General features: G+C 43.0%; 1 protein-coding gene and 1 long non-coding RNA gene across 12 annotated transcripts in view; one reads left to right on the plus strand and one right to left on the minus strand.

Moving 5' to 3' along the window:
• LOC128324987 (uncharacterized) lies at window positions 1-4,132 on the minus strand. The gene is made up of 2 exons (XR_008307204.1): window positions 3,323-4,132; window positions 1-1,481 (listed from the first exon to the last, which is right to left on the minus strand). It is a non-coding gene; the product is annotated as an uncharacterized LOC128324987 (long non-coding RNA).
• Window positions 1,919-21,901, plus strand: part of LHX8 (LIM homeobox 8) — a 27,794-nt gene continuing 7,811 nt past the window's right edge. For 2 of the 11 annotated variants that reach the window (XM_053250272.1, XM_053250280.1), the window contains exons 1-6: window positions 4,324-4,546; window positions 6,733-6,822; window positions 7,482-7,646; window positions 10,688-10,809; window positions 16,740-16,960; window positions 18,552-18,655. In XM_053250272.1, coding sequence (XP_053106247.1) covers window positions 4,466-4,546; window positions 6,733-6,822; window positions 7,482-7,646; window positions 10,688-10,809; window positions 16,740-16,960; window positions 18,552-18,655 — 783 coding nt within the window. In that variant the 5' untranslated portion in view covers window positions 4,324-4,465. Of the gene's footprint in view, window positions 1,938-4,323; window positions 4,547-4,916; window positions 4,936-4,978; window positions 4,998-5,779; window positions 5,935-6,071; window positions 6,091-6,157; window positions 6,615-6,732; window positions 6,823-7,481; window positions 7,647-10,687; window positions 10,810-16,739; window positions 16,961-18,551; window positions 18,656-21,901 lie in introns of those variants that run through there. The other 9 variants (XM_053250279.1, XM_053250278.1, XM_053250277.1 and 6 more) reach the window with 9 other exon arrangements.

Below are 21,901 nucleotides of genomic sequence, written 5' to 3' on the forward strand. Positions count from 1 at the left end.
TCTTAAATAAATAACACTTTATTTAAACGCAGCTGCTAACACGTTTTCAACGCTTCCCAAACATATCAGGCAGGGAAGATATTAGAAAACCGGGTTATTTCTAAATCATTGAAACAAATCGCGGGAAATTCCAAACAAACAACTCCACATTAAAAACATCTGCAATCAAAACCAAAGCTTATTAGAATTTATGGGACTTCTTTCCAAGTAATGAGTTTGGGATGAATATTATGCTCTGCAGGGGAATCCACCGTTGGGTTCTGCTTGTGTGTGTGTGTGTGTGTGTGTGTGTGTTGTTCATTACAATAGGAAAGGGAAGCAGATTTTTCTTGTATACAAGATGCGTGTATGTAAGAATTTTCTTGTATATGAGGTGCATAGTTTTGTATATTTGGAAGTAAACCCCATCGAGTTCAGTTGCTCCCATGTCAGTATGCAGAGAACATTGATTGCACCATAAGATATACATGTATTGAGCATATGGTTCAGATAGACACGAGACCCGTAACTATTTCTGGTCGAGGACACAACACAAGAAACTTGCTTCTATTAGGCATTTAGAGGGTTAACAGTGACCCCCGAAATGCCCGTGGTGGGAGGAAATAGTCCTAGGCGGAGCCCTAAAGTTAAAGCACGTTTCTTCTTCAAGCAGCTTAAATACAGGCTTCCTGATGTCCAAATTATTTTTCCTTGATTCTATCTCATTTCCGACCTTCTCGTCTCCCACCAGTCATTAGCCCTCTCTCAACAGATCACAGGAGTCTAAGACCTCCCAGCTACGCGGAGGACCCTGGCGGGCTCGGACCAGCTCTGTAATTGCTGGCACTTTTCAGAGGAAGGCCCCAAATGTGTTTATTCTTTGCAAGTAGGGCGAAGAGAAGACCAGAGTCTTTCGAATTATGTTGCTTTTGGAGTTCCAAAATACTAGATTGTCTCATCCCACCTCTTCAACCTAGTTTTAATTTCATCCCATTCATAAAGTGGGTTTCGAAACGGTTTCTGCTGTAGGAACCCAGGTGGCGATGATGTTTTGGCTGCAGAATGGCGAAGTGGCCCAGAAGTTGTTAGGCTACGACGTTACTTTGTGTGTTCAGTGCAAGGTGTGGAGTCCTTTCTGTGCATCCGCCCGAGAGCCACTCGATCCCTGGAGAAATAGAGGGCCTCCATATTTGGGGGAAGGGGCAGATCTCAGTCAGCCGTGGATGCTGGACGTTGTCCTTTGCAAGGGCATCAGTAGATTCTGTGCCACATACACAGAAATGCGGCAGACATATTCGTTCTCCCGTCAAATGCTACCCTGCTTGGTATCCCTCCTCCGGAAGTTCCACTATCACTTCCGTGGGAGAAGGAGAGGGCTGCCACTGCCACATCAAATCAAAGCCGAAAGACCGTGAAACCTGGGGAGCAGCGGAGGGGCGTCTGCCTGTGTGCAGCGTTCTGGCGCCGCGTCGAAAAGGAGGCGAGGCAGGAGGAGGTCCTTTCTGTGGGAACAGAAGGAAAAAACAATCAGGAAAGTCCCATAAATAGAAAGGCTGCTGCAATAGGAGAATGGACAGAAACTGTGACATTATGGAAATGAATAATGTGGTGTGTGCCTAGAAGGTTGTGTGTGCAGAGGGGAAATCATTAATTTCCCCTCTGCATTGGCCTAGTCATAGCCATTGTACCATAAAAGATGGCCGATGACCCGCTGAGACCCTGAATCTTCTAGAATGATCTCTCCCCCGTTCTCTATTAGAAGATGTTGTAGGCACGCTCAATACCACATCGACCTCGAAGCAAACCTGTTTTAGAGAGTCTACAGACTAGACTACTGGCATAAGGCAGTCCACTATTGGGTTCCGCTTTTTTTTAAAAAAAGAAGTTGGTTAGAAAAGGCACGCTAAGAAGATTTTTCTGTTGTCACGGAGCCTTGTAGGCTAACATGATGGCAAAAGGTAGGAACCTCGAGTGGGAAGGGCTAGAAGGCCTTGGCGATGGAAAAGGGAAGGCGAGAACCAGCCCCGGCGGCTGTCCTTGGCTTGAGCAACCGCCGTGTCTGGATTCCTGGATCCCTACCCCAGCAGGAGAGCCCCCACCACGTCAGCCTCACTGCATCTGTTTCCAGGCAGGGTTTTTCACTCCGAAGCTGCGCCAGGCGCGAACTGGCTGCTTCGCGCGCCTTCCGTGGAATGTCGAGAAGTGCCGTTCATGCCGCTTGGTGAGGTGTGTGTACCCAGCTGCAATCGCCGGCCGCAGCTCACTCGCGTCGGCTGCCGAGGCTTTCTAAAAAGCACAGTCTATCGACAGTAGCGGCCCCAGCAAAAAGAGAGAGATGGGGGGGCGGGAGTGAGAGGACAGAAAGGGCAAAATGTATTTCTGGGTGGGCGAGTTGTGTCCCAGTTAGATTTCTGAAACAGAGATGGGAGCAGGGGGATGGAGATGGGGGTGGGGGCTCCCGACCCTCCCTAGTGTCTCCAACATCATTCACGATATTTATTTTTTAAAGCCCATCATAAGGCTTGGATCTGCACAGAGCTGCTTCCTAAGCTGAAGCGCTTTCTTACGGCTTGATTTGTGATGGAGTAAAGTTACCTGATGACCAAAAGACTGACTGGCATTTTCAAATAACATTTTACGACTGAGCTAGGAACACCATCTTCCCCACACCACTACCAAAAAGAAACCAAGGTGCTAATAACCTCCTCGAACCTTATGTAGCCTCAAATCTTGCCTAAGAAAACGTTACATTTAGAAAGGAAGAGTAGAAAGGCTAATGGTAATTGCCATTCAGCAAGACATAATCTAGAATTGTGGGAACGATATGCTGCAGTCCTAGACACATTGGGATGTAAGCCTTAACCATTGAACTCAAAGGGTTACTTGTGATTAAATATGCGAAAACTTTCCGATCCCACAAACACACTTACTGAACAAGTAAGTTTCATTAATTTGAGTCAGGCCTAAGTAAGACATTCGGGTGCATGCTCTTAAACATACTTACTGGATATTCAGTCCCATTGTACTCAGGGAAGATTATTTTTGAATAAATATTAATAGGTGGGGTTGTACCTTCGCACACTCACCTAAGAATAAGACCGATTGAACAGAGTAGGTCGTATTTCCGAGTAACCGCTCTCAGGACCCCGCTAATAATTTTCACAAAGTTCCACAAATAAAACAGGCAGATTTAAAATATAGTAATCAAGATTTGTATCGTGTCACCAGACCGTCCCGGTCATCACCCATAGTCTTAAAAATGTATTGAAAGACTACGAAGGCATTTAGATCAGGCGGTGACAGAAATCCCTCACCGAATCCCCAGAAGATAAAAGTAACTCACCCAGGAACAGGTCGCCGGCGGTTTCCACCTTGATAACAATAAGAAAAAGAGAGACAGAGATCGTGATAAAGAGGGAAAGTTCAGTTAGTGACACATGGATACAATTGTCTTGTCTTCAACGCGTGTCTGGAAGTAGTTCCCGAGCCTGCTGGATTCCCCCCACCTGTCAGATGGAAGCGGCTAGTTTGGTCTACACAGCGGTCTGTTTAGGGAGCGGCAGTTCAGGAATCTGCATCGGCCTGCCCAGAAGAACTCATCATCTCCCTAACGAGCCGGGGGTGGGAAATCGAACTTGGAAAGCAGTAGGTTTCTGAAGCCACCGAGCCTAAAACGGGCTGCCCTCTCCTGCCCCACATTTGGCCCCAAGCGCCTGTAAGTTAATTAGCCCCACATTTGATACTTTCGGGAGTGATTTCCCAAATCGGGGTTTGGGGCCGCTCCTCAGATGTTGTCTCTTTTTAAGTTAATGAAAGAGATTTTATAATATCAAGATGCAGTGAGTCGATAAAGTAAAAGGGACGTATGGCTGTTCCTGGCTCGGGTAGCTGTCGTTGCTGGGGATGGAGAAAAGGATGGCTAAACCCTCGCCATCGCCTGTTCAATCTGCCTTCTCTTGCATTTCATACAGATCATGGAAAGCTTTGGCAGGAGGAGGGGAGAAACCGGGGGCGACAGGGAAGGGGGTAATCCCAAGTTAGCATACTCTAGCCTTTCCTTTTAAAAAGAGCAACAACAACAACAAAAACCCCAGTCCCAGAGTGAATTTGCTTGTAGTGATAAAGATCTGAACATGCTCGGAAGGCGGGTTTTACACAAGGAGGTGAGGCTACAACAGCCAGCCAAGATGACTTTTTTTTTGGCTTCGGGAGGTTCCACCCACTTGAAAACAAAACTTTTTTTCCCCTCAAGGGTCTGACATCAGTAAAGCAGGGAAGGAGCTCGGGAAAAGGCTTGTGCGTGAAGCTGCGAACAGCAGAGGCCTTGAAGAAGAAAGACGCACAGACCGGGAGGGTGGGAGTGTTGCTTTTGTCTTGTTCCTCCTCTAGCTTCTCTTTCAAAAACGCGTGGCTTTTTCTGTGCGGGGCGGGGGGAGCGTCGTCCTTCCTGAAGTTGGTATGTGAGAAGCGCTCCCAGCCCAGTGCCATGTATTGGAAGAGCAACCAGATGTTTGTGTGTAAACTGGACGACAAGGACGTGCCTGCGCTTCGTATCACAACAGAGAAGGTGAGCTGCTCCTTCCCCACCGACAACCCCAAGGCGAGGAGGCCTCTTTGTTCAGGAAATCGCCTTCTTCTGTATAAACTTGATCCCAGAGTGGATTCGAATTTGCCTTAGCCAACAGTTGCAATCCCGTTTACACCGGAGTAGTTCCATTTGCTTCAATGGGACTATTCCGCTTTAAGCGGCTTTTTGCAATTTATAACCCAACAGGAATGGTTAAGCCACAATTCTTCGCTTTCTTTGCTGTGGGCTTTTGGTGCGCTGGAGACAACTTTTCCCCACCCACTCTTAATTCGAAGGCAAATTGGCATTTTTTTTTCCACCTAACACCTATAAAAAGCTACATCAAGACGGGAAAGGACTTACAAAAACAAAACGCTCCAGTTCTGACGGTCGGTATAATTTTTAAAAAGGTTGATCCCCACCCCACCCCCCAGGTAGAAGTAAAAAAGAGGTTAGTAGAAAACGTGGCCACGGGGAGAAAAGGGAGAGAAATCGAGTGTTTGGGGTATAGAAGATTGACGACGCTTCCAGCTCTTGCTCTGGAGTAGTCTTTTATTTTACAGCGTCACTGGTTTGAAAATTCCACCCCCCTTGCTTTTGCTTCGAACTATTTAAAGCAATATATTATAAGCGCACCATGCGAGACAGTTCAAAACAATGTTGGTAGAGATCAACAAGTCAGGGTGAGAATCCTCAAAACCTAGCTCTGTTGGCTTCGATGGGACTACTCCGGGGTGATTGTCATAGCCTTTAAAAAGTCACAAGCACCCTTGAGGCATTGATAATCAGTACTGTAGTTGAATTCTGGATTAGCATGGTAATTTTATTAGCTTCTGTGGGAAGTTAACACCTTTATGTTTTACAAAAGAAAGTTTAAATGATGATGTAAATTGTTGGAACGGTTTCATTCATTTGGGTCAGTCTGAGGCCCGTTGGCTCTACTGTGATTTAGTGGAATCCACTTTAAACGAATCACCTAATTACGGTGTTGTAGTTTACTCCGCGATCTTGTTGCCTCTTTTAATTGTGCTCCTGAAAGTCTCCAGAATCAACGCCGCCACTGGGACTTTGAAGGTTCTGGCGGTATCTATGTACGCTTGTAAGTTCCACTGAGTTCTGTGGACTTGCTTCTGAGGAGACCCCTGCATACTATTGTAGCGGTTCATAGTCAGCTCAGCACCGCCCATCAAAAGGCTTTCAGTAAGACCATCAGTATAAGTAGCTGATGGACTGGTTGCAGAATTAGGGCAACTTAACGCGCTTCCATTTAATTACTCGTTCACTACTGCGATCTCTGCCATGTCTCTAAAGCGGACTGGATTCCCCGAAGTCCCTCTCTGCAGGAGTTAAGATCCTCCATTTTAACTTTTCTGATTTGGTGTTAAGAGGTAACTAATCCGCATTAATTGGTCTCGATTCAGCTGCTCTGTAGCTAAAATTTAACGAAGGGAGATTCTCAAATGAGGTTGGTTGGAGGTACTTTCCAACTGCTTTGTTCTGCACAGAAGAAATAGCAGGTTATGGCGACTGGGCGGCGCTTAAAGGTCGGTGAGGGCTTTTGCCACCCAGTTAGCCTCGGTTCACAACGCAACCTCTTCGCCCTGTTAAGCACCCTTAAGCTTATCACACCCCTCCCTCCAATTGCCCAAAGGAGTGATTGTTTTTAATGACCCCCCAATTAAATTCAGCTGGTTGGCTTCAATTCTTCGACTTTTTCTCTCCTTTTCATGTTCTTCAGCTCCTTCCATTCTGCGTCTGACTTCTTTTTAAAAAATAATCCTCTAGTCTAGCAGCACCTCGGCCTGTTGACTCGGCTCGAGAGTTTAAGTGGCAATTTACACCTCGGAGGCCCCAGGATGGAAGTGGTCGGTGAGCTCTAATTGCGGCAAGTCGCTCGAGCGCCGCGCAAGCTGAGGCATTTTCATTCAAATCGCGCCCTGCACGAGCGCCAGGCGGACTTTTCGGGCGGCTGCAGCAATTAGCGCTCAAGGGCCCCATTCAAGCGCTTTGCCTTGGGGCTGTTTGCCCTCTAATTGCCCTCGTTTAGCTTTGGCTGGAGAGGAAAGAAGTACGCCCCCCCTTCTTCTTCTCACCTCCTCCCCCCGGCTCAAGGGAGGGATCCCCAGCCTCAGTTTCTCCAAGGCCCCCGAGCGCTCAGTGGTTCCTCGTCTGGTCTTTCTTTACAGCTCCCGGGGCTCATGGCTGAGGAGTGTGGACGAGCTGCAGCAGCGGCTGTGGCGGGAAGAAGGCGGAAAAGCGTCGGAGAGACGGGGCTGGTGAGCGCAAGCGAGACCTTGCTGTACCCCTCGGGGGTCGGCATGCAAGAAAGAGACCCTGTGAGAGGAGAAGGGAGGCTCTGGGGCAAATGGAGGGGAAGCTGGATGTGGCGGGAGGCTCGGCGTGAGACTTTGGTTTGAATGACGGCACTGGCAGCGGCATGAGCTAGGCGAGAGTGGCGTCGCTGGAGACCACCTGGGAGGAGAAGGGCCGAGCAGCACCGCGGGAAGGCGAGGCGCCGCGCGCTCTGCGGCTACCAGCTTGGCGCGTGGATAGGTCCCCGCGTTCAAATTCCCGCCCAGCCGGGAAACTCATTGGGTGGTCTTGAGACCGGGTGACGCTTTTCATCTCCGAGGAATTTTGTGGGGTGCAACCGAGAAAGTACTGCGGGATGCTAGGGACAGCAGTAGTTGGGACTGCGTGGCACGAAAAGATGATGCATGCAAAAGAGAAGACCAGATTGGCGGGAGGGAGGGAGAGGTGGCGGTCATCGGGGCAGCGCTCCAGCTCGGCGCGGTTCAGTGGCGCCTCTGTTGGAGGGTTTGGGGGGGCACGTCGGAGGGGCTCCTGGGAGAGGGGCCCTGCATCCTGCACTTGCTGCCAGGCCCGTGGTGCGTGTGTGTATATATATATATATATATACGTGTGTGTGTGACAGGTAAGCCCAGAGGCTGCTGGAGACGAAGACTCGTGCTCCTCTTCAGCCCCGCTGTCGCCGTCGTCTTCGCCCAGGTCGCTCGCTTCCGGCTCGGGCGGCTGCGCGCCCAGCAAGTGCGTCTGCAGCAGTTGCGGCCTGGAGATCATCGACAAATACCTGCTCAAGGTGAGCTGAGCGCCAGCTCGAAGGGAAATGCCTTACTCCTCTCCCATCAGGCGCAGGAGAGGGAGGGAGGGAGGGAGGCCTCTTCCAGGCAGGCGCTGGCTTTGGTATGGAGAGGACTTCGAGGAGTTTCAAGCGGACCCTTATCCAAACTTGCTTAAACTGGGGGCTTAGCTCCAGCCTAGGGTGCCTTGAAGGGACTTACCGGTAGCTCCAGTGTATTCGTGGTGGTGGTAGTAAACCAGAAGTTGGGAGAGTGGCAGAAAAGCCTCCTGTGAACAAGTGAAGACTTTAAGAATGTAGTGTGTTCACAAGTTGGTAGGCACTAGTCTATGTTGAAACCTGGGTTAATTGTAAAAGAGTTAACAGCTTGGATTTAACAAAATTTGAGACTATTAGTTCTGATCTTTGTTGAAATATCTCTTAAATACCACCTTAAAGAGTTTTGCTTTCTTTCACTTGAGTCTTGGTGTAATTCTCTTTGAAATAAGGAAATATAAGGAGAGTTTTCAAATGTGTTAATTTTTATCTTGCTTCTTGACCCCATGACATAGTTGTTAGTGAAAATTGCCATCTTCAGCCATAATAGCTTTCATTATTTTTCCACATCAAATATCCAAAAGTGAGTGAAAGTTCTATATGAAGTACCCATCAAGTGCCATGTATGTTGCCCATTGCTATAAGCTCCCCAGAGAAACCAAAATAACTTGTTCCTACCTACCCAGGTTTAGAACACCATAAATGTTATGACATTGATCATTAGCTACAAGATCTGAAGAAGAGTAAAGTTGGAGGTCTAAATTTTTGTTGCTGTTTCCTGAAATACTGATTTTAAAAAGTGGCAGCACACTTTATATTCTCACTTGCATAAAATTAGGATATATGGAGAAGAAAATGCGGGTGGAATTGCTGGGTTTTTTTGCCTTTTCCCTTCAATTTATATTAATTCCAATTCTTTCTAGAAGTGCAGCAATTCCTAGTAGGTAACATATTATGAATTGGGAATTCAGGCTTGGTTAACTTTTTTTCTAGAGCAAATTGTTTTGATAACTTCATAGCTAATCTATCTTATTTTGCAACAATAAATATTCAGGGAATACTGTAAATGCAAAACTCATGTAAGAGTTGATTATTTGTAAATTGATTTAAGGTCAGTTATTACAACACATACTAAGGGTGCGCGAGTCTTACTTTAATAGGGAATTTAATCATCAGGGTCCTATGTGGTCCAACAAGGTATTAAAAAGTGGCATAGGTAGGCAGCTATCTACAAACTTGTAACTTTAACAGTATACAGTTTACACATCATCTTGTGTAGCAATTTTTACCACTGCTCATGTGACTGATAGTGAAGTTTATAAACATGAGCAAGAGAGATGTGTAACCTTCCTCTTGTATACGAGCCAGTTGATCTTATTTGTCCGTCTCTTTTGAGTTGGCGCTGGTATGGAATATTCTTGTTATCCATCCCTTGATTGAAGAGAAGGTTAGAGGATATAACACAGTAGCATTACATTTTAGTTTGCTGGTAAATCCTAGTAGCATAGAATCATGTTTACCTAGTTACAATAATGAAATGGCAATTGGGAATGATACAACAAGTTTCATTCAGTGTTTGAAGTTTAGGCAGTATTAAAAAATTTTGTAAGTTCATTTTCAAAGCCTTTAGTAAGAACAGTTACATATCTGCTGTACTGGTATTCTGAGCTATATTTAAAGACAATTCAGAATTGAAATTTTAAGAATTAATACGTCTTAAATAATGAGATTCTAATTTGAAATATGAAAATTTAATGAGATACATCTAGCTTAAATCTACAGCCAATTAAAATAATGAATTATTACCATTAATTTATCTGGCCTGTTTTAAACATGTTACAGTTCCTGTAATTTAGTTTGTGTCCACACTATTTTTCCAAGGTATGATTTAGTATTGCCTAATAAATGAAGCTGTGCACTCAGGATTAGTAATTTAAAATAAGGTAACAGTCTTAAATTAATTGTTGATTTTAAAGCATGGTTACCATAACTAGCAAGTTAAGTTGCAATATGGTAGTTGTGAATATCCATGATGCATTTCACAAAAATAAGCAGCTGCTGCAACTTTCACTCTTTCACAAACTACCCCTGCCAACTGAGCAAAGAGGCACCTTTTAAACATAGTGATTCTCTTTTATTTAGCAGGGAGAGAGTAACTGGCCCTACCCACCCCCAGCACAGTACCTCCAGTGACTGTTGCTGGTGTCTATCTCATGTTTCTTTTTAGATTATGAGTCCTTTGGGGACAGGGATCCATCCATCTTTCTTTCTTGATGTAAACTGCTTTGGAACCTTTTGTTGAAAAGTGATATATAAATATTTGTTGTTGTTGTTTAAGCAAGTTCTATCGTACAAAAACTCTCAATGCAATTCAAGGTTGGTGTCAAATTATACACTTTACTGGATTAAACACAATAGTTCCATATTCAGATTCATGCATGTTGCCTCTTCATATGATTATCTGTCAAAGCTTACACAAACAAATGTGTTCTAAAGGCTAGACCAGCTTATATAATACACTGAGTACAAACTCTTAGCTAACATTTGGCTTGAGACATGCTTGCAACAGTTCATTTCATATAAACTGTCACTGAAAATAGCTTAAGGAGTTGGCATCTTCATACTATCTATATTAGAGTCCTGTCTGGTGAATGACCAAAATAAAGATTCCATCTATATTCATTAAATCATCAGAGTGATTTTTGTGCACATTAATATTTTGTTCAGAGAGAGAAGTTGTCTGCAAGCAGTTTTAAGTTTATCTGAGCATGCATCAATGCTTAAAAACTCAGTCATTTTGTGGGGCTTTTATTAGAACTTTTCTGTGAAATGTGACCTCCATGTTTGTATATATTAGTAGTAGCACTGTAAATTCTGTTTGGTTACTTTAAAAACATCTAGTTTTGTTTTAGAGCTATACAGTTCTAATATTTGGATTTTTAAAATCGGTTTCTTCATGTGGGTGAACAAAATCTTTACCAAATGTACATTTTCTTTCTTCATAGGTAAATGACTTGTGCTGGCATGTGCGCTGTCTCTCTTGCAGTGTATGCAGGACCTCACTAGGAAGGCACACCAGCTGCTACATAAAAGACAAAGATATTTTCTGCAAACTTGACTATTTCAGGTATGCTTTCTCAAATTTATTATCAATTCTTCTGAAATTGCAAGTGTAGATGCATGTCACTTCAAATTTGTGTGTGTGTCTTTGCGCATCTGTATGTGCAGTGGGATGAATCCATTTACCCCGGGTCTTTTACACTGTGAGGGGAGATTCCTCTTGAGGTGTGCAGGATTATATTGGCAGAAGGCTGTGAAGTTGGATTCAGAAGTCCTTCAGGTAGGATACCTGGCATTTTGTGATGCCAGGTATTGTACATCTTGTCTTTTTAGTTGCAAGGGGTACTTATCCTTGCAGTTGATCCACAGGATTGACTGTGCCCAGTGTACCCTTAGTAGGTCTGTGGAGCAGAGGACAGGAAGGCCCAGCTCACATCTACATGCTGAGATCTTAATATGTGGCTGCCGCTTGGTAGGTCTGTGGAGCTGGCAGGTAAAGAAAAGGTTTATGTGGGGCCATATTGGCTGAAGCTAAGCAGGATGTGCAAGCTTAGCCTCCACCAGCACTATGCTGTTCTCAATATTCTTGAAACTTTGAAAAAGCAGCCCCCAAACATTTTAGAGAATCCTATGGGGAGAACGATGGGTTTGAAGAATGCATGCTCGTAGATTGCCAATTTGATCCTGGGCCTTGCCCTTTGATCCACAGCCTAAGGGAAGCAAGACTGCTTGCTTGCCTGCTTGCAATGTAACTGCCAGCCCTCACTGACTATGAACTCATGTCTGCATGCTGCCCTGCTGCTGGTGAACATAGGCAAATGGGGGTAAAATACATGTACATTTTCCTGCATACCTTGGGGTTCTCTCCACTGGTGTGTATAAAACATCTCCTGGCCTGTCTTTTGCACAGTTTTCCTACCCAGACATCTGAACGTAGTTTTGCTGTATACTAATTGGAGAGTGAGTGATATTGTATTCTACAACATGCTTATAAACAGAGGTTCACCTAGGTAACTTTGGAGCCTGGACCTAAAGGCATTTGGAGGCCCCCCTCCCCTGAAAATTAAGCATCATCATGCTCCCGCAAGCGACCGCACCACCCAGGACAGACTAAATAGGATTTGGGTGGCCCCGGGGGTTGTGGAGGCCCTGGACCTCAGCCCCGAAGTCCAGGGGTAAGAGCGCCTCTGTTTATAAACGTTCGAGAAACATGGAAACTTCTATTGTTTAAGGTGTTAAATTCCTGACTTTGAATATATATATTCTCATTTTTAAACTTCCATGCCATCTGTCATTCAGTATTTGTTAACTGGAAAGCCAAAATTATTTGTTATGAATGGGGGATATCAAAGCTGCTTACCTTGTTGGTAAATAAGCTGTTGTCAAATCACGTTTGTAGTAATTCGATGTTGCTCTTATTGTTGTCCTGCACTTCAACAATTTTTAATTGCATCTTCCCCATCCTTGATCTAAATTAAATTGCAACTCAAAGACTGCATATTGCAATAAAACACTGGGCACGATCCAGGCCTTATAAATCACTTTTGTTGCAATGATTGCAATAGAACATATATAATGTTCTTAACTTTTCCACTTCAATCAATAGGTGTTTTCAAAGTATTTAACCTCATCTGAATCATGTCACTATTCCCGATTAAACATGGTATTTTAATGATCCTGAAGATTTGTTAGGTTAAAATAGTTTTTATACCAGCTAACATGTTTATGTTGGTGTGGCTTGTGATTGGAATATGGTGGTTACAATTTTACAACTGGATGATGTGTTTTGATTTTCTTAACTTAAAACTACTTCCATTAAATCTTTCATGTTCTTATCCTCTCAAACAGCAGTAGTTTATTCCAGCAGGTAAATTGTTCTGTTTTACCAATGCAATGGGAGTAAACTATTCCTGTTCACTTCACAGCATCTATATTGAAAGGATCTCTGCCCAACAGAGTAGCTGTACTAAGATGGACTTAGTCTTGGTCTTAGCATTGAGTTTCTCAGGCTTATGGTGTTCGCTTCAAGACCAATTTGTCCAGGGCAGTTCAGGAGTTCATAGCAGTCATGACAACTATGAGCCTATCCCAAGTGTCTCAGGGCCGACACATGCTTGATCGGGTATTTTACTCATCAGGGTGGTTTTCTGTGGGTGGGGACTCCTGTGATTTCCCCATTGTCATGGACAGACCACTGTCTGGTTAAGGTTAGACTCACAATCATGGTCCACTTCTGCAGGGGTGACGGGCCTATTAGGATGGTCTGCCCAAGAAGGTTATTGGATCCAACAGGATTCCAAGAAGCATTGGGAGGATTTGGGTCTGCAGTGCTGGCTCTGCAGTGATTCTGTGTGATGCCCTGGTGAAGACCAGAACAGCAAACTCACCAGGGCAGTAGACATGATCACTCCCAAGTGCCCTCTATGACCTACTTTGAAACTGGTCACTTGATATACAGAAGAAGTGGCAAGGTAGATGACTGAAGTACAAATGGAGAGAGACTACTCAAATTCAACAGACTACAACATGAAGCGCATTTGGAGACCTATGCTCAGGCAATATGTGCAGCAAAGAAGCGATTCTCTTCTGTTCATATTGCATTCACAAGCTCCTGTCCAGTGAGCCTGTGTTCATGAGCTTGTGTTTAGGGTTGTGAGAAGGCTAATTCCCCTCATCCCATGAATCGGAATTTGGAACCATCTGTTACGTGTTGTGACATTTTTAATGAATTCTTTGTGGATAAAATCTCTCATATTCGGGCTGACTTACTTACCCACAATTATTGCAGGGTTTAATGTGCAGGTGTCCAACAGCTCCTCTTGTGGGGTTAGGCTAGATAAGTTTCAGTTTGTGACTCTTAATGATGTGGATAAGCTGTTTAGAATGTTGCAAGCCTACAACCTGTTCTCTTGACCCTTGTCCGACATGGCTTGTACTATCTGGCAGGTGGGTTGTTGTAGAAGGCCTGGTAGATAGTATAAGTGCTTCTCAGAGAGGGCAGGATGCCCTCCTGTCTTGAGGCAGTCATTAGACCTCTTCTGAAGAATCCTACATTGGATCCCGCAGAGTTAAGCAACTATAGACCTTCCATGATTGGGCAAGATAATTGTTAGGCCACCATCCTCTCAGCTCCAGACAGTCTTGGAGGAAACTGATTATCTAGATGCATTTCAAACTGGTTTTCAGGTGGACAGTGGCATGGATACTGCCTTGGTCAGCCTGATGGATGATCTCCATTGGGAATTGAAAGAGTGAGCATGACTCTGGGTTCTTCTGGGTCTCTCAGTGGCTTTTGATATTATCAAGCATAATATCCTTCTGGATTGTCTGAGAGGATCGGGAGTGAGAGGCACTTCTTTGCAGTGGTTCTGTGCTTGCCTTTTGGGCAGATTCCAGATAGTGTCGCTTGGAGACTACTGTTTTTCAAAACATGAACTTTTATATTAACCACCCAGAGATGAAAGTTTGGGTGGTATATAAGATAGATAGACAGATAGATATGGCATCCACAGAGCTCCATACTGTCTCCAATGCTTTTTAGCATCTACATGAAACTTCTGGGAAAGATAATCAGTAGGCTGATGACACCTAAATTTAATTCTCCATGTCAATGTCATAAGGAGAAGGCATAACCTCCCTAAACGACTGCCTAGAGGCAGTGATGGGCTGGATGAAGGATAACAAATTGAGACTGAATCGATATAATACAGAAGTAGTTATGGTGCAGGGTCAGAATTCAGGAGACAACTTTGATCTGCTGGTTTTGCATGGGGTCACACTTCCTCAGAAGGAACAGGTGCACAGTCTGGGAATGCTTTGGATCCCAAACCTTTCCCTGGTGTCTTGGGTTGAGGCAGTGGCAAGTGGTGCTTTCTGTCAGCTTTGGCTTGAGATAAACTACCTCAGAACAGTAGTACATATGCTGATAACCTCCAGACTTGACTACTGCAATGCCCTCTATGTGGGGCTGCCTTTGTATGTAATCTGGAAACTGCAGTTGGTACAGAATGTGGCAACCAGGTTGGTCTCTGGGTCATCTTTAAGAGACCATATTATTCCTATATTAAAAGAACTACACTGGCTACCAATATGTTTCCGAGCAAAATAGATGGTGCTGGTTATAAACTATAAGGCCCTAAACAGCTTAGACCCTGGGTATTTAGGTTTGTTTGGCTTACGGCCGTAAATAAAATGATTGATTGAGAATATATTTTTCACTATGAGCCCCATTGAGATCATATGGAGAGGCTGTCTGGTTGCTTCACAGGGACAGGCCTTCTCTGTTGCTGTCCTGAGATTCTGGAATGCGCTTTCTGCTGAAACAAGAACCTCCCCATCTCGGACAACTTTTTAAAAGTCTCTAAAGACACATGTATTCATCCAAGCTTTTTAACTAGACTTGTGGTTTTAAATTATTTTGTCTTTATGTTGCTGTAAACTGCTCAGAGATAGAAGTTTGGAGCCGTGTACAAATAAAATTTGTATTTATTACATTTTACACCAAGATGAAATGTTTAACTACTGGAATACATGCTGCTGTTTGAGAAGGTAAATGTAAGCACACCTTTTGTTTTCTGAAATGCTTTTGATTCATGCAAAACTCATCTGTGGCCTTACCCTAAATAAAGCCTGATGAGTCTGTTGAAACACAGAAAAAGAACCTGAAAACTTAGGGAGAGGGATGATAAACAGAAGGGCCAGCTAGCAATTAGTGAAACCTGCAGCTGATTGAAGCTTGGCAAACAACAAAAAAAAGATCTCTACAGAACCCCCAAAATTGCAGAAGGTACTCACTTGCATGGGTTTTGGCATAGTTAGGAGTTCTGTTACCCTTGCTCAGTAGCTTATCATTCTTTGATTCAATTGTCTCTCTGGTTTGGACACTATGTTAAGCAACTGAGGAGTATAGCATATAGAACATTCAGGGTATACTAAATTTCAGACTTTAAGACTCTGCAATCATCCATGTTTAAGTGACCTATTTGGAGCACTATAATGTGCTCAATGTGAAGCTGGACTTGAAGACATTTTAGAAGCTGCTGAATTCTGCTCTCTGTCATTAGCTGCAGTGGGCTGTAGGCCACATATTAAACCTATTCTTGTTCATGATCTCTGGCTATCCATTGGCTTTCAGATAGCAGGCCCAGCTTAAGGTGCTGGTTTCCTTTTTAAAACCTTAAATGACCCAACCCTGTGTCTTGGAATACGTGATGTCTCCCATATATTCCTCTGTGTCATCTGCAGTCAAGAGGGAAGGCTGTGCCCTGATTCCACCCCCCCCCCCTTTGGAAGTGGATTGGGGGGAACTTGGAGCAGGACCACCATAGTGGTTATGCTTCCAAACTCTCTGGTACATGAAACCCAGCTCGTAATAGCTATATATTCTTTGTATTATTTAAGTTTAAACTTAAATAACTGAAACTTGGCTGTTTGACAGACCTTTCTTGCGGATGGCTAGTAACTGTAGCTACTGATTTGATTTTTTTTTAATGTGGATTGTTTATTTCTTCCTGTGTGTGAGAGACGGTGACAATGCTTTGTTTTAAATAGAAATTTGTTTCAAAAGCTACTGGAAAGTATGTGTGCAGAGTAATATCTTGGCTTTTGTCAAAACATTAAACATTGTGAAGGTTTAAGATTTTTCTACGTTGGTAGAATGTGGCAATATAATTTTTGTACAGAATGACAGCTGTACAAGTCAAATGTGTTGACAGTCCTGATTATATCAAAATAGTCTCCCATTTATCACCATGTATGTGGCATAACGGTGCTCCTGTGCTGACTTACCTCAAAACAACTTGCCTGCCCTTATGTAATCTCCCTTATGGTTCTGACAAGAAGGCCTGGAAAGCAGGAAGGAGTGGAAAGTACAAATGTAACTGCAATGCAAGCAACCCTTCTTCTTGCTGAATAAATGGCAATGGGAATCAAACAATAGTGGCAATTAAACCATGAATGGCTTCTGTGATTTGTTCTACCCTTTTTCTTTTGTTGTAGACGGTATGGAACCCGTTGTTCTCGTTGCGGCAGGCACATCCATTCCACTGACTGGGTCCGAAGGGCTAAGGGAAATGTCTATCACTTGGCGTGCTTTGCCTGCTTCTCCTGCAAAAGGCAGCTTTCCACAGGGGAAGAGTTTGCGCTGGTCGAAGAGAAGGTTCTCTGTAGGGTACATTATGACTGCATGTTGGATAATCTGAAAAGAGAAGTAGAAAATGGTAACTTCCATCTTAAGTTCCTAGTTATAGTCTTAACTAGTGGTTTCTCAATAAATCTTGGGTGAATTCTGGAAACCATTTTCCCCTCACAGAGCTGTCCTTGAATGACCAGTTCTAAGTGGTCATAATATCTGTCATGGGGCAGTGATCTGTAACCTCCACCTATGTTCCATGGAGAACTTTACCTTGTCCCCACTTCCCTGCATTTATGACCACAGTGGGGCATACTAAAATTCTCCTTGCCATACAGGCTACTTCAAATTACCAATTCCCTTTTGTAAGTGCTAAATTGCCATTTTAGTAAATTGGTAATTGAGCACTTCCTCTGAGATAGTAACATATAGAGCAGGGGTGCACAACTTAAAGGCCACCGTGGGCCGGAACCAACCATTACTTGGTGTGCAGAGATGGAAGTTGATTTTCAGCACATTAATAGTTACATTAAAATTAAAAATATTAACAAAAATGGGATTGGAGTCGGAGGGGGGAGTGAGGAAAAAGAGGGATGATGTCAGTGGGGGTGGAGGACATCGGGTCTCAAGTGGCTCATCAGCAGGACAGGCCAAGAGCTCTTTTATGGCTCCTGCTGTAGCTGCAGGATAATCCTACCTGTGGGGCAGTGCAAAAAAAAAAAAAAAAAAGGCCCCATTGGCTGGATCTGGTGCTTGGGCCTTATGTTGTGGAGGCCAGATATAGTAGGGCCAGTTTTCTGAAAGGTTCCAATTTCTTTCTTTCTTAAAAAAATGGCTGCCATGATCACTGTTGAAAGCTAGGTTTTTGCCATTTCTACAAAGCATGCTGGTCCACATAAAATGCACATAGAGCCTTCTCAAGCAAATTAGTTTCATTTCATTTAGTTATCATTACGTTAACTAAAAGTTCTTACTCCTAGGTAATTGGAATTGGTTGTCTGAATTCATCCCTTGACAACTCCTGCTAACTGGGCAAATAGGCACCTTTTTAATATGGTGATTCTCTTTATTTAGCAGGGGGAGAGTAGCTGGCCTCCTATCCACCCCCAGCACAGTGCCCCCAGTGACTGTTGCTTGTGTCTATCATGTTTCTTTTTAAATTGTGAGCCCTTTGGGGACTGGGATCCATTTTATTTTTTTATTATTTCTCTATGTAAACCACTTTTGATGAAAAGCAGTATATAAATTGTTTAAGAGAAGAGACATGTGTAGCATATATCACTGCTTCCCTTTCCTCGATTGCAAAATTAAACAGGTTTTCAATATGGCACACCGCTCCTCTGTCTTTACAGTTCATGAAATCTTTTTTCATGAAGATGAAATGTGTGCTTGCAGTCGGGGCATGCTATGAAGTACCACTTAAATTATGAAAAATTGCATTTTGACTATCTCCTCAAAGATGTAAACTTAGGTGTGAGTACTCAGACATTAGTCAGCAGTATATAAATATTTGTCATATTTGTATTCTTATTCAGTCTAGATGAATACTACCCAGTTCAAAAGAATGATCTTTCCATATTTTATATTGAATGATACATTGCTTCTAGTGTAATGTATATAACTAAACTAATATTGGTGATGACAATCTTTAGACTTGATCTTTTTCTTTTCAATTTCAGGGAATGGCATTAGTGTAGAAGGTGCGTTATTAACAGAACAAGATGTTAATCATCCAAAACCAGCAAAAAGAGCTCGGACCAGTTTCACAGCAGATCAGCTGCAGGTAGAGGTCCTGACATGGTACACTGCTGTAAACTGTGACGGGGGAGGGGTGAGAGCATAATAGTTCTGTGCATAACATCATTCTATTAAAACTAGCTGGATATGAAGGAATACATTTCTGCACTGCAGACGATTTCTCTTGATATCAAGACACAGCATGATTCTGGAATACTTCTGTTAGCTTCAGTCATTTCATATGAAATTGTTCAAGCTTTTTTTATTTCCCTAAAGGCAGCTGGCAATTCTGTAAAGTGGAAATGTAGATGCTGATCTGTTTTGACTGCTTGATGAAATTCATTAAGTCAGACATTTACATCACTACACATAATTGCAAAAGGAGACTAAATAGCTTAAGTTCTATGTAATGTGAAGAGTCTAAAAATGTGCAGAATATAGAGCTGCAAGAAATATGAGGTTCAGTATTTTAATTTTGCTATAGATGCTGCAGCAAGTGAGAACCAAAACTGGGGCTCTTCAGAGTTGGCACAGTGTCATGTTTATTATAGCATGAGCCAAAGCTGTAGTGAAGTTTGGTCCAATATTCCCTTGGCAATAGACACTGAACTCAAAAGAGCACTAAAAGTGCTGATGTCCTTCTCTTTCAGGAAAAGCTTCCTAGTATAGTATAATGTAGCAGAGTAAATGCCAAGGAACATGGGCACTTCCTTGTATATTTCAGTTCAATCTAACATTGTTCAATTACTACTTTTTTGCTTTGTTTCTGCAGTAGTTCAGCTACTAGTTCGGTGTTATCATCATATTTTAGCAGCCATCAACTTCTGTGTTCTTTTAAAAAATGTGGCGCTAATAATACCAGTTCATTTTATACACTAACTGAATGGAAATTCCAGGACGGTTCCTTGAAACATCAAAATATATGGAGTTCTACAGCATAGATGCTGCTGAAACATAAAGCAATTCACATATGTAGAGATTGTATCTTTTACATTGCAGCCTTATCTATGTTGTTCATCCTTACACATTCAGGTGGCACAGGTTTTTCTGTCTCCCCACCCCAACCACTTATACACACTGACAAATAATGTCAGTTACAAAGGATACATTTTAAATAGAACTAAAATAATAGATTTAAGTCTACTTTCCATTCTCTTAATGTGGTGCATGTTACCTAGGACTTATTCCCAGTGCTGTGAACTGGATTTGTATTTGACTGTCAGCGCACAGGTTCCAAAGGGGTGTGGCCCACTCTGTGAGTGGCTGCAATCTTGAACCAACATGGAGTTCCATTGGCATTGGTTAGCATGTGAAAGCTTTTAGAGGGACACACATCTGTGAGCTTGCAATTGTGGCTTCTCAAAGAGTTGTACAATTTGTAATCAAGGAACTGCTGCATCATGATGTTTGAAGATATGTAATATCCCAGAATTTAATAAATTTTGATTCGACTCTAATTTTTTTTAGCTGTTGGGATCCTTCATGGACTCTAAATATGTATGCATTTTCATCCTTTAAAGAATACTCCATGCTCTTTTCAACCCTTCAGCTGTTGGTTGCTCAGACTCTTTTTTTTAACATGTGAGCAATTTTAGCTAGTATAAACACATGTGACATGGATTTTGGATATCCTCCTATATTTTAAGTGCACTTTACTACTTGACATACGTATTTGGAAGTAAACACATTTTAGCTAGCTGGAACTTCTAAACATATATAGGATTGGGCTGCAAGGGAATGAAATAACTTGACATATATTTGCTTCTGAAATCTGTGGGCTGGTTTTTGTTGTTCTGGACTCCCATATGTGGAAAGGATTTGCTTTTGCAGGTCCATACCAGGGGTGGACCTTCCATGGGGCAGGATGAAGCAGTTGCCTCATGTGCAGACGCAAGGAGAGGCATAAGGAGCAGCAAGCTGCATCCCTTGCCCCACAAGCCTCTCTGCTAGCCACTCACCCCATTGGGACTTGCTGTTAATTTCCCCCTTCTCACCCCATTGTGACACACTTATTTCACTGGGGCACATCACTTCCCTCCCACCCCTACTCCCATGAGTGAGGAACTCCTCTGCTGCCATTAACTGTCGTGGTGGCATAGTCTGAGAGTAATCATGTGCCACAAAAAAGGTTGAGCACGTATGTTGTCCTTCACCTCCAGTAGCAAAATATATTGAGCTGGCCCACACTGTTCTTGTGTTTTATAAGAAAATATATTTCTTAACTATCTAGGGTAAAGTACGACAATGTAGTCTATTAAAATGACTTTATTTTTAAAAGGTGAATGCGGGCTGGGATCCAAATGACTGCAGGGGAAGCTTCACATATATAGCATGTGAGCATCTAAAATATTGTTTCTAAGTTCTCACTTTCAAATCTTCTTCTTCCAACCCCTTCATCAGCTGAAAGGATACCATTGAAATGTGAATGAATCTCAGTAGCTTTAGATGTAGCTTGGGAAACTTCGGTTACAGGTGGGTATGGAATCCACTAGATAGCACTAGTAACTGTAGGCAGTCTTTGGATCCTGGAATATTTATTATCGGATATGTTTGGTCTTTTTTCTTGCTTCAGTTTCTTCTTCATTTGTAAATCCTATCTCTCTTCCACATCTAACAGTATCAAATATTTATATAGCAAACTTTTAATTCCTTTAAACTTATATGAAACTTTCTCTTGTGGAGTTATTCTTCTATTAACTTCTAATTTATACCTTAAATGCCAGTTCAAATGACCATTGCATCTTTTCAGTTCCCATTATTATGATTCAGTTGTGATTTATGAAAAAGTACTTAATCCTTGAGAATCCCCTTTATCAAACAAAACTCCCCAAAATGTGTTCTGTAGTTGCAGTCAGGAATAAAGAGATGAGACAATGTCACTGGATTTAAACATAAGCCCCAACTTTATTAAACTGCTAAGGCATCTGCAGTGGATTACAATAGGTTAACTTCTTAAATTCCCCCCCCCCCCACAGTGCCAGTGAGACAAGCTTACAGAGCCTGCTGCCTTCCCATCCTGCTCCTTTATGGGCAAACTCTGCTCTGGCTCCATGCAGTTGCTTTAGTTGCATGCCTGCCCATGAGACCAAGTGAGTAGCAGATGGGCACAGGACACTCTGTACCCACAGCCTTCATCTGATCTTCCCCCGTGTCCCCATTACCTGTTGTTGATGCACTGCTACAGTGCTGTCTATTAAGAAGATGGGAAGGAAGAAAAGTGTGGAGAAGAAAGTGGTGGGCTAGACCATCCTTTCCTATCTCCTCCATACTTGCTCTTTCCTTCCAGTCTTAA

The sequence above is a fragment of the Hemicordylus capensis genome, chromosome 4 (assembly GCF_027244095.1).
Source record: "Hemicordylus capensis ecotype Gifberg chromosome 4, rHemCap1.1.pri, whole genome shotgun sequence".
Lineage (NCBI taxonomy): Eukaryota > Metazoa > Chordata > Lepidosauria > Squamata > Cordylidae > Hemicordylus > Hemicordylus capensis.